The sequence below is a fragment of the Ahaetulla prasina genome, chromosome 10 (genome assembly GCF_028640845.1).
Source record: "Ahaetulla prasina isolate Xishuangbanna chromosome 10, ASM2864084v1, whole genome shotgun sequence".
Lineage (NCBI taxonomy): Eukaryota > Metazoa > Chordata > Lepidosauria > Squamata > Colubridae > Ahaetulla > Ahaetulla prasina.
Genome location: NC_080548.1, coordinates 19,072,111 through 19,088,045, shown reverse-complemented (window position 1 = coordinate 19,088,045; position 15,935 = coordinate 19,072,111). Strand labels below are relative to the sequence as shown.

Here is a 15,935-nt window from a genome sequence, read left to right as displayed (position 1 = left end):
AGCTGTCAAGTAAATCACTGCCGTTGTTAAGTTAGTAACACGGTTGTTAAATGAACCTAGCTTCCCCATTGACTTTGCTTGCAAGAAGGTCACCAAAAGGTGATTTACATGACACCGGGACACTGCTATCATCCTAAATATGCGTCAGTGGCCAAGAATCCGAATTTGGATCATGTGACTTATGGGGATATTGCAATGGTTATAAGCGTGAAAAACTGTCATAAGTCACTTTTTTCAGTGCCGTTGTAATATTGAATGGTCACTAAATGAGCTGCTGTACGTCGAGGACTATCTGTGCTCAATATAAGCGATTCTTAATATACAAATACAAGTTGGACGCAAATCAAAGAATGAGGAAGTTTTTCCACTTTCATAAAGATCATGGAAAAAGAAGCCTTTTTAAACCTTTTAACGATTTCTAAAGATTGGACTACAGGCCTAACTCAAAGAAGAGTTGAAGCCAGAGAGCTAAATGTGGGGGGGAGCCTTTAAAAAATGTGAGGTGGCAATTTTAAGATAAAGGATCGACTGATTGCACAAGTGAGCCGAGAGCACGAGAGTATGAATTGTAATCAGCCTTATCAGATAACACTCTGTGTGCACAGCCCAGAAGATTAGTACTGACAATTTGAACTGATAACACTGCCAAAGAGCCACGTTAAATGTTAAAATCCATGAAAATTCAGGTAGGAGTGTATAGGAAGAGATCCAGGTCCAATAAATCTGCTTTTTTTCCCCCATTAACCTAACTCTCACACTAAATTGAACCACAGAATCCAAGGAAGGCTGACCCTACTTTCATCCTACTGTCAGTAGAAATTTTGTCCTAAAATTAGTAGCAGGGGAATCTTCAGAGAGGCACTGAGGCAAACTGGAAGCCAAAACCATCCATAACGGTTGACTCAGCCTTCCATCCTCCTGAGGTGGATAAAATGAGGAGCCAGATTGTTGGGCGCAATATGCTGACTCTGTAAACTGCTTAGAGAGCGTTATAGAGCACTGTAAAGCAAGTTAAAACCCACCCCACTCCTAGAAAAATGAAATATTTTAGGAAATATTAAAAGGGCAGAATATTTCCCTTAAAAGACAGGCAGAAACTCACCCCCCACCACCACCTTTGTCAATGGGCCATTAAGGCCTGAGTTAGTCCATTCTACATAACAAAGATCTACCTCCTTCAGGCAGAGCCATTTAATTGCCCTTCATTGCATCACCCAACAATATTCAACCAAATTTAGCACACAGACAACCTACAAAGCTAGCCATGACCTCTGACAGCAACCAATCAGGACAGTCTTCCTGTGCCCCAGGAAGTTCAAAGCCAGAGAGGGCATAAAACTCAGGGACTCTCAGCATCTCTTCCATTTTTTTTCGCCCAATATCTACAAGGCATGTGATCCTGTTCATCAATAAACCTTCTTTCCAAGCAACTTCCATGAATCCGGTGTCTTTTCCCCCACTTGGAACTGAACCCAGAAGGATATTTTACAATCCCAAACTGGATGGTGGAGGAGGAAAGAGGTTTAGAATAGCCACACCCTAGAATGCCTCAGGAAATATTAAATAGGCTATAAAGTTAGAGCTTTAGTTTGGCAAGATTCTGTCCATCAGGTGTAAGCAAATAAAGGAGTAGACTTGATTGGATTTCACTGTGTCGTCTCATGTAATCAAAGCCCTGCTCCTTTTTAGATATGTTGCAATGCACATAAAAGACTTTGATTGTATTTGTTGTAGCTCCAATTTTGACTTTTTTGGCTACCCCTGCCTGGCAGGCAATCCCTCTTGTAACACTTCAGGCCTCAGACTAGGAACCAGGAGATTGGGAGTTCCAGTCATGCTTTAGGCATGAAAGTCAGCTGGGTGACATTGGGTCAATCATCAGAAGACTGTGAGTTCTAGTCCCACCTTAGGCATGCTGGATGACTTTGAGCCATTCACCAGGAGATGGGGGGTGGGAGTTCTAGTCTTGTGAAAACTTGCTGGGGGAGGACTTTAGGTCAGTCCCTCTCTCTCTCTGTCTTTCTTTCTCTCTCTCTCTCAGGCCAACTCATCTCACAATGTTGCCGTGGAGAAAATAGGAGGAGGGAGGAGTATTATGTATGTTTGCTGCCTTGAGTTATTTATAAAAATAATAAAGGAGGGGTATAAATAACTAAATAAATACAATAAATGAATAAACCCACATATAAAATTCAAGTGCAGAGCCCAAAGAAGCTTACCTCTAACTCTAATCCTAGCTCCATTGTACTACCAGCAGAAGAACCAATGAAATCTATTTTGCTCCCCGATGTAAATTCCACAGTTCCACCTTGGAATCAGGACAGTGTGTATTCATTTGAAACTGACCTCTGTTGTTGTAATTGTGAGTATCCATGAAAGATAATCCCAGCCTCTCATCTTCCTGAAGGGTACTCTGATCTGTGAAGCTCTGGTCAATTGCACTCATCATGTGTGTTTTCTCATTGCGGTAGTTGATTGTGGCTTTGGTCATGTTGACAGGTTTCCTAGTGGAAGATTACAAAGAAGGAAAGTAAGCAAACGTTACACTATGCAATCCACTTTGAATTCTTTCTATAAGCAGATTCCTGAAGGGCAAAAGGAAGAGGAGAAAAAAACAGAGAGGACAACATTGGGATTAATCTCATAACAGAAGCCATTTCTGAAGTTGTGGCGGATGCATGCTTTAAAAAAAAGTCAAGAAGCTGAGCTGAGCTTCTTGACCGTTCTGAAATTTTATCAATAATAGAACCACCTTCAGAATTAACAGGATTTCCATATAATTCCTGTCCTAATGCCATGTTTGTGGGTCTGATCACTTTCAGCTAAACCCATATCGTTTTTTTTCCAAATTGGGTCATCCCCCACAGGCATGTTTTCCCAATTGTTCCCGGAATTCCAAACCCACTGATTTATTATTCATTCAATTTTGCTCTTGTTCCCCCCCCACTCCCTCGAAACTCAAATGGCATTTTACAACAATTCAATGAGATAGATATGGGGGGAGAGAAAGCAATTGCCCAGTTACTCTGTGAACCAACGTTGTTGTCAGTTTTAGGTTTTGATGGTCCTATTTTAAAACTTTAGCCTCTGATTGATCTTTGACCTTGAACACAAGGGAAGTTTGGACAATCTGAACTAGGTAACCTGCTAATCTTACACAACAAAAGGGGGATAGATGCAGGGCTTCTGGGGGTTTGGCAGAATTTGAGCGATCCTCTAGCCCAGGGTTGCCGGGGTTCAGCGAACTCCCAAATGCTACCCCTGGCTGGCCACGCCTACCCCGCCCCTCCCACCCCTCCCCGCCCCTCCCAGGAGACTCCACGTGGCCCGTTCATCATTCCAGGTAAGTGCAGGGGATGTGTAGAGGGTCTGCGAGGGCAAAAAACAGGCCTACCAGAGGTTCCGGAAGTCTGGAAAGGATCCTGTTTCCAGTCTCCGGAGGGCCTTCAGACCCCGGGGGAAGCTGTTTTCACCCTCCCGGAGGCTCAAGGAAAACATCTGGATCCTGGGAAGGGCAAAAAACAGGCCTCCCGGAAGTTCCAGAAGTCCAGAAATGGGCCTGTTTCCAGCCTCTGGAGGGCCTTTGGACCCCGGGGAAAGCAGTTTTCACCCTCCCGGAGGCTCGAGGAAAGCCTCTGGAGCCTGGGGAAGGCGAAAAATGCCTCCCCTCTGCCATGGTTCAGGGGGTCAACTAGGCCACGTCCACCATGGCCACACCCACCCAGCAACGGGGCAGCGAACCCATTGCTAAAGGATCTGAAGCCCACCCCTGGATAGATGTATGCAACTTTACTGCAACCACTAAAGCTGTAGAAAGGTGGATACTACCTTGTCCAGCTTCCTGTTGCCTCTGGATGTCAATTTCTCTCTAACAGAGTTTCATTCTCATCAGTATGGGTATCACTAACTCATCACAACTACAAGCTGGCTCTTTCTCAATCTGCCTAGAACACTCCAATTACTTCTTTTTTTTAAGCCTTTCATAGCGCCAAAGTTTTCAAATTATGTAATGGTGTGAGGGAGTGTCCTTGAGGGACAGGGCAAAGAAACTGCAGCCAAGGGAATGGAGAGTTAAAAAGCAGCTGAGTGGGGCATGTGAGTGGGGCAAGTGGCTCAGAAAACCCTCCCTAGTTTTTCGACTGTAAAGGGGACAAAGGAGAGAAGCGCTTTCAGTGTTGCAAGGTTCCGTTAATTGTAGCTTTACAATAAAGTAGAATTAGCTCATCTGGTCTTGTTTCTAGTGAGGGTTAGCTTCCAATACACATGGAATATATTAACAAGCAATCATTTTTGTGTGTATTCCACAGTTCTCAATGAGAACTCTGCCGCATGTTTGCAATAATGCTGGGGATATCATTTAAATAATGCATGGACTCATTTAGTTTGGTCTTATCCTACCACTGTTACATTTTGGTTGAAATTTATCTGACTAACAGTCAGGTTTGAGGCTGATTGCTGCTTTTTTATAAGAATTGCTATCAACTGCATGATCTTTTAAGCCAGCTTTCTTCAACCTGGCTGCCCTCCATATGTGTGGCTATTGCTGAGATTTCTAGGAACTCAAATGTACACATCTGGAGAGCAGCCATGCTGCAAAGAGCTAATCTAGTTTATATCTCTAGCATATGGTTATGATTAACATACTGAGAGCTATGGGTATTTCACACAAGGAAATTAGTCAAAAGTAGTGTTATTTCAATACTGGAAAGATACATTTGCCCTGATTGGCAGCATTGGATTTTTGATCTCCATTTTCGTCAGTATTTGGACATATCATTTTTCAATAGTGGCACAAGGAACAAATGGCAGAACAATTAGATCAACAATTCTTACTTTGTGTGTGATTATATATTGTGTTAGACATATATTGTGCATCTATTATGCATGTATGCATGTATATATGTAGCTCTGCATGTATGTATGTAGCTATGTATATAGCTAGTTAGCTATCATCTATCTATCTAATTTCTTTTTTCTCTGTATTATATTTTGGGTCTACCATAATTATCCTATAAATTTAAATGTTAAGTTCTGATAACATCTGAAATCTGAAAAAGAGTCCTTTGTTTTGTGAACAATCCTATACACAATGCAATTAATTAACAGCAATTTGTCAAGATTAAGGGACATGTCCCTGGATAAAGAGGTATTTTGAGATAAGTAGAGCAATTTATATACTGATAGTTGTATAAATCAAAATATTTTCAAGGTGAGAAAACCTACATGTTTTCCTCCAAGCTAATATATTGAGTCTTCAGAATTCTTCCAGAATTCCATATCAGGATTCCCACCCTTAAAATTTCAGTTTTTGAAAGACATGGATGGAGGAAGTGTTATTGATAAAGCTGCACTAAGGACTAAGTAACAAGAAGCTAACTGATAAACAAGACATGTAGATTATCTCATTTCTCTACTCTTCATGATACCCAAAGACATCAGCCCAGTTAAATTACACTATTAGTGTAAAACAATATTTCTCATATTCTCTCTCTGTTTTTGTTTTTTTTACTGAAGATTTATCAAGCAATCTTGGTTCACATGTCCATAAAATCAAGACATAATTAGATTATTTTGGCCCTACAATGCACAGAAAGCCTAAGAAATAGTTTTAAACTGTGATGGATGGATTTGCACATCATGTTAAACCAAAAACAGCATGATTTCTGAATGAAACCATCTTTTTTTCCTTAAAAGCTCCACTGGAAGAGAACAATACCCCATGGAATGGTAGTACTGAGAACAGAATGGGACTTTTAGGCTCCTACCTTTGGCCGTGTCTGCTTCGCCTCCAGGGTTCCATCTCCACACATTGTCCACCAGCTTTTATCCCCGGCTGGTCCACCCCCATTCTTTCGCCCTGGCATATGGGCCATGGCCCCTCCGTCCCAGTCCCTTTGCTGTGGCCCATTTGTCGAAGTACAGTTTGTGTCGGGCGTTTGGGCGCATGGGACAATTTGCCACCAGCCAATTGGCTGGCTGCCAATGCTGCCAGAAGTCACAGTGCGATCGATGCAGGGACTGGGTTAGGGTTAGGGTTACCCACCCCCCACTCTTCTCTTCCCGTTCGGTGTCAGAGAGGCATGATCAGGTACAGGGGAGCTTCCACCCCTCCCCTTCCTTCTCCAAACAAGTGCCTGAGGCCATTTGGCTGCATCACCTCCCCCAAAGCCTCCCAGCCCCTGCATCGATCATGCTGTGACTTCCAGTTGCCAGCATTGCCAGCCAGCCGACTGGCTGGTGGGGAATTGTCCCATGTGCCCAAATGACCAACATGAACTGTACTTCGATGAATGGGCCGCGGCAAAGGAACTGGGATGGAGTGGCCATGACCCATGTGCCAGGGCGAAAGAATGGGGGTGGGCCAGCTGAGGAGAAAAGCTGGTGAATAATGCATGGAAGCTGGCAGAACCCTGGAGGAGAAGTAGGCATGTCCAAAGGTAGGAGCCTAAAAGTCCTAGACCCACTGAGCATGTATCTATTTGGTGCATTAAAATTTTATTTTAATGAAGCTCTCTTTCCCTTGTGTTCTTAAAAACATATCGACAGACAATATGCTGAATGAATCGGAGGGTTAGGGCCATTTGTCAAGAAACATAACAAATTTCTCAATCAAAGGCAATACTCATATACACCCCCTAAATCTTTTGTAAGTGCAATTGCCCACTTTTATGGCTGTAAAAATATTCTAGCGCCTATAACATTGCCTCATCTTGAAATACAGCACTTATGTCTGTTCAATACTATTGATTCCACTCCCGATGTGATTTTAAGCGTGGACAAGTTCTTCAGCTACTTACATTCAAAGAGTCAACTTTACATAATTTGCTTTTCATGGCTCCCAGCTGTATTAAAACTTTTGCTTCAATTCTTACAGAGAATTTTCAGTCTGAACATCAGTTTTCAGTTAAAAGCCAAAATTCAGGGCTCACAAAGCTTTATTCTTTAGTTTAAGCCATATACCTTGGGATTTTTATTGTTTAGCTACATCTCTCTCTCTCTCTCTCTCTCTCTCTCTCTCTCTCTCTCTCTCTCTCTCTCTCTCTCTCTCTCTCTCTCTGAATTTCTGGTGCATGGAAAGAACGGGGAAAAATGATGCAGATCTTATGGCAACCCTACAGAAACATCCTGTTCGGATATTACGTTTGGGTGTTCAGTCTAACATGGGAATGCTCAGTCCAAGAAGTCCTGCTGGTGGTGTCAGTAAAAAGAGTTAGTTTACAGTATAATTATACCTAAAAAGAGGCTTTTGCACATGCAAATACTTTCATGTCATGACATTGTTTACTCTCAGGAGTCCATATAAAAGCAAAATATAGAGTTAGGGTTAGAGCAACCCTTGAAGTTACTTTAGTTACTACCAGCAGCTCAGAAAGCCTCGTGTTCCTTGAAATTTATGGAGGTTCTCAATCATCCAGGTCATGGTTGTCCCAAAGGTGCTTTTCCAAAAGGCATCTGGACTTTCTTGGGTTTTTTTTTCCTTTGAAAATGTTTCACTTCTCATCCAAGAAGCTTCTTCAGATAGAAGTTGGATGGGAAACGAAATGTTTTCAAAGAAAAAAAAACCCAAAAAAAGTCCAGGTGCCTTTTTGAAAAGCACCTTTGGCTCCTAAAAATTCGAAGAAAGCAGATTCAGAGAATTTCCCAGTTTCCGACATATCTAGAGATGACAACGAACTTGGCCAAACTCGGGGTTAGAAAAGAATGTGAAGACCTCATGACTTCTTGTTTGAAAGAAAGAGTTTAAGGCTCCCCAATGATTCTCTCTCTTGGAACAGAAAAGGGCCCACTGTCACCTGCTGATCCTCACTGTCAGCCCTTTAGCTCACAAACACCAGAGGTCCTAGGATTAAAGGTAAAGGTTCCCCCGCACATGTGTGCTAGTCGTTTCCAGTTCTAGGGGGTGGTGCTCATCTCCATTTCAAAGCTAAAGAGCCAGCGCAGTCCAAAGACGTCTCCATGGTCATGTGGCCAGCATGACTAAACACCAAAGACACACGGAGTGCTGTTAGCTTCCCACCAAAGTGGTCCCTATTTTTCTATGTGCTTCCGAACTGCTAGGTTGGCAGAAGCTGGGGCAAGTAACGGGAGCTCACCCCGTTACGCGGCGCTAGGGATTCGAACCGCTGAACTGCCAACCTTCTGACTGACAAGCCCAGCATCTTAGCCACTGAGCCACCACGGATTAGGAAGAGGAAAAGAATTGCTTCAGAGATCAGAGGGTTGGGAAGATATTCTCTTCTGTATGGAAGCATGGTATTGTCGATCAGAATTATGGTGATCAAGATGCTTGCATTGAAACCGCTGAATGAAAGAGAACAAATGAGTTGTAATAACATGTAACGGTCCATCGCTCTGGAGAGTCATGACAGGAAACCCCGAGGTAGGGTGCAAGGGGTTTGCTAAATATGTTTCTTTCTAAACATGCTTCTAAATGTACTTGGCAAGCAATGACCTTGCAGCAGCTTCTGCTTTTTATCTACTTTCGTGCAAATGGCTGTCGTCCCGCTTGGGTAACCAAATACTTTATGGGAGGACCCACCGTTGTCAGATCTGAATAAACATGTGGCTCAGAGAAAATTGAACTCTGCCTCTTTGTTCATGCTGGGCCAGACCTAGATTGCCTGTTTGGCAGTGTATCCATGGGGCCTGCTACAATCTCTAATTGATTTGCCACCTTGGTTCTAACGAGAGAGGTTATCTCATCTGGGGTAGGGGAGACAGTCCTTGGTGCTCTCTGGGCTTGGTGGTTTTCTTGCAGACGTTTCATTACCACACTAGATAACATAATCAGTGCTAATCTGGTAATGAAACTTCTGCAAGCAATCCGCCAAGCTTAGAGAGCACCAAGGACCCCAAGAGAATATTTGTATTTGTATATGTAGATATATATTTGTAATATATATCTTCTATCATTATCTCATCTCCCTATATAGAAGTAAAATGTAATTGGACATCATGTGAGCACGTGTGTATGTATGTATGTATATGTATATGTGTATGTGTATGTATATGTATATGTGTATGTGTATGTAGATGTAGATGTGAATGTAGATGTAGATGTGTATGTAGATTTAGATGTAGATGTACTGTAGATGTGTATGTAGACGTAGACGTAGATGTGTATGTAGATATAAATGTAGATGTGTATGTAGATGTAGATGTAGATGTGTATGTAGATGTAGATGTGTATGTAGATTTAGATGTACTGTAGATGTGTATGTAGACGTAGACGTAGATGTAGATGTGTATGTAGATTTAGATGTAGATGTGTATGTAGATGTAGATGTAGATATGTATGTAGATGTAGACGTAGATGTAAATCTAGATGTGTATGTAGATGTAGATATAGATGTGTATGTAGATGTAGATGAGTATGAGTATGAGTATGAGTATGAGTATGAGTATGAGTATGAGTATATGTATATGTATATCAGAGGTGGTATTCAGCTGGTTTGGACCAGTTCGGGCGAACCGGTAGTGAAAAATCATGCGTGGGTTATGCCAGCTCTATGCCGTCCTATTTAGGCACGTTTTTGAGGCCAGGAGCATGTGTGGAAGGTGCACGCATGAGCAAAGCACATGCGCAGAAGGCGAACCACTGGTAATAAAATGTGAAACCCACCGCTGATGTAAATGTATATAAAAAAGTCTTAAGGTAAATGGGGGAAGGGAGAAATTGGGGATTGCAATTTTCTAGGTCTTTATTTCTTTTTGACAATTTTTCAAGCAGGTAGGGTCACACTGAAATATGCCATTTAAGGAATAAGGAGATGTGTGCGAGGGCTACTGTGACTTAAGTTGGAAAGGGAGCACCATTTACCCCCATTTCTTTTGGAAGAAATTAGACTATTTCCAAGACTTGGCTTTCATCCTGTGCAAAACAGGTTCAGTGGAAGTGGAACACATGATGCACCCTGGACGTATCTAACTTTCTAACGGGAATCTTGATTCTCTCCCGCTACAAATGCATACCCTCCCCTGTTCTGAAGCATTTCCATTCTATTTAAGCAACATTCAACATCACCATTTCTGTACCACCACCACCACCGTAAAATGGGAGGGGGACTTTAAACATTCATGTGACAAAGAAAGAAAATAGTTGGCGGCAGCAAGCAATGGAGCAAGGAGAACTGAATGAGAGAATTACTTACGGGTAATAGGAATAAGAATAGTAGTTCCTCCTGGCAAGCGTGCAAACAAAGAGAAAAGCAGATATTGCATAAGCAGCTTTTTTTCTTGGCAGATAATAAAAGCAAAGATGAGTTATTTGGACCAAGCCATTGCCCATGCAAAGAGGTAGAGGAAAGGGTGCTGGGGGAGAAAGAGAGGGGGGGGGATGGGTAGAGATGGCAAGTAGCTTCCATAGGTGTTTGCTGTCAGACAGCAAGCAAGATCCCCAGCCAAAGTTTTAGATAAGGAATTTATCACCCTAATTTTTTTTTTAAAAAACCCTTTTTAAAAAAAAGAACTAATGTGGATCAAGACTGATGGTTGCTTTTTCCAGAAACCCACTAGGTAGGTAGGTAGGTAGGTAGGTAGGTAGGTAGGTAGGTAGGTAAGAAAGAAAGAAAGAAAGAAAGAAAGAAAGAAAGAAAGAAAGAAAGAAAGAAAGAAAGAAAGAGAAGGAAGGAAGGAAGGAAGGAAAGAAAGAAAGAAAAAAAGGAAAGAGAGAGAAGCCTGTCTATCACTGCTTCTAACCTCACCCACTTTAGCAGATTCCCCCTCTTGACCAGCAGTTCAGATTCCTTATTCCCCAAGAAGCTTTCCATCTTTTTAGTTGCCCTAAATCTCAAGGATGGGATCTCATTTCAGACAAGCTTAGCCCATCAAGTAGCAATCAAAAATTAGGTGACCTGGAATGTCAAAGATATGTAATGCCTTAGAACGGTGTTTCCCAACTTCGGCAACTTTAAGATGGGTTGGCTGTGGAACCCTGGGAGTTGGGAATCCACTCATCTTAAAGTTGCCAAAGTTGGGAAAAGCTGCCTCAGAAAGTGAATGGCAATCTTTTTTTTTTTATTTGCATTTATATCCCGCCTTTCTCCGAAGACTCAGGGCGGCTTACACTATGTTAGCAATAGTCATCCCCGCTGACCTGGAAATACTTTATGTTCATTGCATTCGGACAAATCCATACTTAACAGATTAACAGAGCTGGAAGGGACCTTGTAGGTCATCTAGTCCAACCCCCCACCCGCCCAAGCAGGAGACCCTACACCATTTCTGACAGATGGCAGTCCAATCTCTTCTTGAAAGCCTCCAGTGATGAAGCTCCCACAACTTCCAAAGGCAACTTCTGTTCCATGTGTTGATTGTTCTCTCACTGTCAGAAAATTTCTCCTTATTTCTAGGTTGAATCTCTTCTTCTTACCTTTAAAAAAGCTGGAACTGTGAATCAAGATGTACCTGGACATAGCAACAGATAAGCCCTAACAGATAAGCATCAGATAAGTTGGGGGCTTAATACTCCTTCCACTGACTACATAATAGGAAACGTGAAAACAGCAACCTAAACCTTCATATAGATTTAGCAGGGGAAGGGAAATCACAGCCGGCCAGGAAATCCAAATGGAAAAATCGTTCTATCTGTATGATACAAGACAAGATCATCCTAGCCATTTGTAGCCTCATCTGCCCGCTTTCAGAGTTCCAGAAAACCCCCCAACTCCAAGTAAAAACTCCGAAGCAAGCATCTTTAAAAGTTCTATTTACTAGGATAGATAAACTGCCACATCTGAGAGGTCCAGGTTTTCCCTCAGTAAATCAAAACCCCCAAAACCATCCCCTGACTCCGCAGTCGATCACATGCTCCAATCGCCAACCGTCCCATCTCGGGACAGCACTTCGACCACTCCTTCTTCAGATGCTGGATCGGCCTGACCTTGACCGACAGGAAGAATGCTATTATGTCTAAAGACAACCCCTCTACTAAATCCCCCCACCTCCGACTTTCCCACACATGAGAAAGCATAGAAGCTTCCGGCCTAATATGGCTTCCAAAGCTGACACCCCCTGTGAGAAAATTCAGTATAGCTACAGGCATCCAAAAGATTGATCACCCTGCTCTAAGGTATAGTAAAATAACTACAAAGTGGCAGCTTTTGCATCAGATGCAACCCTTCCAATTAATTAACCCAGAACATGTATCTTTCCACTTTCTCGACTTCTTTAGCATACCTAGTTAGAGAAATAAAAGAAGTAGCAGTCTTGGAGGAATTGACTGAAACCAGCCAAACCTGCCACATGGAGAAGATCCGATTTCTAGAAATCCATACAAACAAAAATCAAAAGCACATGCCTTTGCTTATTATAACTCAGTACCCAGGAACAGCCAGAACATCTTCATTTCCTTCCCACAACAATTTCAAAAATATCCCTCTTTTGTTGCAAAATAAAGAGCAATTCAGCCAAGGAACCACCCTTGAATTGCTAGTACCGTATATACTCGAATATAAGCCGATCCGAGTATAAGCCGAGGTCCCCAATTTTACCCCAAAAAACTGGGGTAAACTGGGGACTCGAGTATAAGCCGAGGGTGGGAAATGAGGCACCTACCGGTCGGCGAAACCCTCCCTCCCTCGGCCGAGAAGGCTGGCGGCTCCCCCGCCCCGCCCTCTCACTGCACCGGCAGGGCTTCCCCGCGCTAAAGCAAAAGCCCGCCAAGTTCGCGCCGGCCGGTATAATGTGAAAAAAAAGGGAAAATCAAAAGCACATGCCTTTGCTTATTATAACTCAGGAACAGCCAGAACATCTTCATTTCCTTCCCACAACAATTTCAAAAACGTGCTGAAAAACTCGGCTTATACTCGAGTATATACGGTAATACTTGGTTCGTTCTATCAAATAAATACCTAGCAATAAAGTACATGCCGCAAACTAGATATAAAATTGTCTAAAGTTGATTATCTGTCTCTCCTTCTCTCTACTAAACAAGTAGCAAGGTATGCATTATATCTCAAGTGCTGGTAAAAAGAGTAGGGAAGATATCCACTTGAGGGCCTTGAATTCAAGAACAGTGCACAAAAGCAACTTCATGTCTATGTATTACCACTATTTCCCGGCATACATTTTTCTATTTAATTTTCATTCCTCACACTCATTCTACTACATATGAGGAATTATTATAGGAATAATTCAATTATAGGAATTATTGAGTCTGTCATTTGCACCTCTATAACTGTCTGGTTCGGTTCTGCAACCCAACAAGAAAAACACAGACTTCAGAGGATAATTAGAACTGCAGAAAAAACAATTGCTACCAACCTGCCTTCCATTGAGGACCTGTATACTGCACGAATCAAGAAGAGGGCCGTGAAAATATTTACAGATCCCTCGCATCCTGGACATAAACTGTTTCAACTCCTACCCTCAAAACGACGCTATAGAGCACTGCACACCAGAACAACTAGACACAAGAACAGTTTTTTCCTGAAGGCCATCACTCTGCTAAACAAATAATTCCCTCAACACTGTCAGACTATTTACTGAATCTGCACTACTATTAATCGTTTCATAGTTCCCATCACCAATCTCTTTCCACTTATGACTGTATGACTATAACTTGTTGCTGGCAATCCTTATGATTTATATTGATATATTGACCATCAATTGTGTTGTAAATGTCGTACCTTGATGAACGTATCTTTTCTTTTATGTACACTGAGAGCATATGCACCAAGACAAATTCCTTGTGTGTCCAATCACACTTGGCCAATAAAATTCTATTCTATTCTATTCTATAACAGAATAACACAATTGTAAGGGACCTTGAAGGTCTTCTATCCCAACCCCATGCTCAAGCAGGAGACCCTATACCAGGGATGGCGAACCTTTTTGGCACCAAGTGCCGAAAAGAGAAGCACTTCACGCTCATCAGGGCCGCGACCAGGAAGAGGAGCATGCCAGGTAAGGTACTTCTGGTTTCCGGTGCACACATACATGCTGGTCAGCAAGTTTTCTGGTTACTGCCGCTCATGAACATACGCTGATCAGCTGGCTGGCGCACATGCTCACGTCGGAAAATGGAAGATCAGCTCTTCCAGTTTCCGGCACTGCTGCACGCACAGAGGCCAGCTGATCATTGCGTGTGCATGCGTGCCAGAAACCCAGAAGAGGAACAGGCAATGCCATGGATGCCAGGCGACATGGCTCCGTGTGCCACTTCGGGCAAGCGTGCCATAGGTTCACCATCATGGCCCTATACCATTTCAGACAAATAATTATCCAGTCTCTTTTTAAAAGCTTCCAATAATGGAGCACCCATAACTTCTAAAGGGAAGCCATTCCACTGGTTTATTGTTGTCACTGTCAGGAAATGTCTGTTGTTTTAGGTTGGTTCTCTCCTTGGTTTGTTTCCATCCATTGTTTCTTGTCTTGCCTTCAGATGCTTTGGAGAATAGTTTGACTCCCTCTTCTTTGTGGCAGCCCCTGAGATATTGGAAGACTGTTATCATGTCACCCCAGTCCTTCTTTTCATTAGACTAGACATACCCAATGCCTGCAACTGTCCATATATTTTAGCCTCCAGTCCCCTATCATCTTTGCTGCTCTTTACGGTTTACAAAGTCAGCCTATTGCTCCCAACAATCTGGGTCCTCATTTTACCAGTCTCAGAAGGATGGAAGACTGAGTCAAGCTTGAGCTGGTGAGGATCGAACTGCCAAACTGCTGGCAGTCGGCAGTCAGCAGGATTAACCTGCAGTACTGCATTCTAACTACTGTGCCACCACATCTCTATATATAATATTCAGTTGTCTTTGTTGAACAATGTGGCTAATTTGACATTGCCCATATATGATAGAATCCCACTACTCCCTGAATGTAGATTTGAACAAAATGGCAACTGTCTTGGTTCACACTTCTTTCTCCTTCAACTCTTAGCTGCAATTTTCCTCTTTTCCAGAATGCCATGCAGCATCCAACATAGTATCAGTTCACCTGGACAGTATGAGTGATTAAAATGTCTGTGCTTGTTCCCAAAGTCTGTAATTGGAAATGGAGATTTCAGTATTACCTTCAAAATACAAATATGGGCTCAGTTCCTCACCGTATTAGAAAACTATTTATTTTTTAAAAAAATGAATGAAATCTCTGCTGAATTGCTACATGTACCTCTACAGAAAGCACATGCCATGTGATATGTTGCAGCACCAAGCCAAAAGAACAAAGAGACATATATCATTCACACAAAGTTGAGTCTTTGGATTTAGACTCTGCTCTGTGAAAATCTCATCATATGCCTTTTCCCCACTTCCCTTTCTCTCTGTCAAACATTTCTATTAAGACTTCAGTGGTGGCATCATTCTGGAAAACGGCAAAGAAGCACACAAAATATTTATTGACAGTTTGGCAGACAATCCCAACACATTCCAAGCATGTAATTGTTCCTCATCAAGAGAAACAAACCAAAACGCATTAATGTTCCTCTACTACATGAAATGTCATCTGGTTTCTATGCTTCTATATAATCAGTCTCTGTGCAATATGACTAGAGCAGCTGTTCCCATTTAGTCACCCTTAAACCCATGAGACCCAGTTTTGTTTTGTTTTGTTTTGAATAAACACACAACTCTGTTTTTCTCCTTTTTCTGTCTCTCTCTTTGGTCTTTCCCTGGTCTTCCCAGCCATATTTAGCTACATAAAAATAACAAACTTTTTATATTTACTTCAGTCTTCCTCAAACTTGGTCTCTTCAGATGTTCTGGCCGATAGTTCCCATCATCCTTGGACACAGGATATCTTGTGTTAAATTGAGTCCTTTATTATTTATAGAACTAAACAACTGAAGAAATGTAATTTAAAAGAGACTGATCTAACAGAACTTTCCCTAGCAACATTCATCTTTTTCTTGTGATTATCCAGCCTAGGTATGTAGACTGAGAAGATTATGGACTTCTTAATTCAGGTATTCCAACAATTATTTTAACCATTAAACA

At 42.1% G+C, this 15,935-nt stretch overlaps 1 protein-coding gene across 1 annotated transcript in view; it reads right to left on the bottom strand.

Annotated features, from left to right (window-relative positions):
- PTPRU (protein tyrosine phosphatase receptor type U) overlaps positions 1–15,935 on the bottom strand; it is a 168,735-nt gene that overhangs the window by 106,096 nt on the left and 46,704 nt on the right. Inside the window, exon 7 of the mRNA XM_058195155.1 lies at positions 2,347–2,504. Coding sequence (XP_058051138.1) covers positions 2,347–2,504 — 158 coding nt within the window. The remainder of the gene's footprint in view (positions 1–2,346; positions 2,505–15,935) is intronic.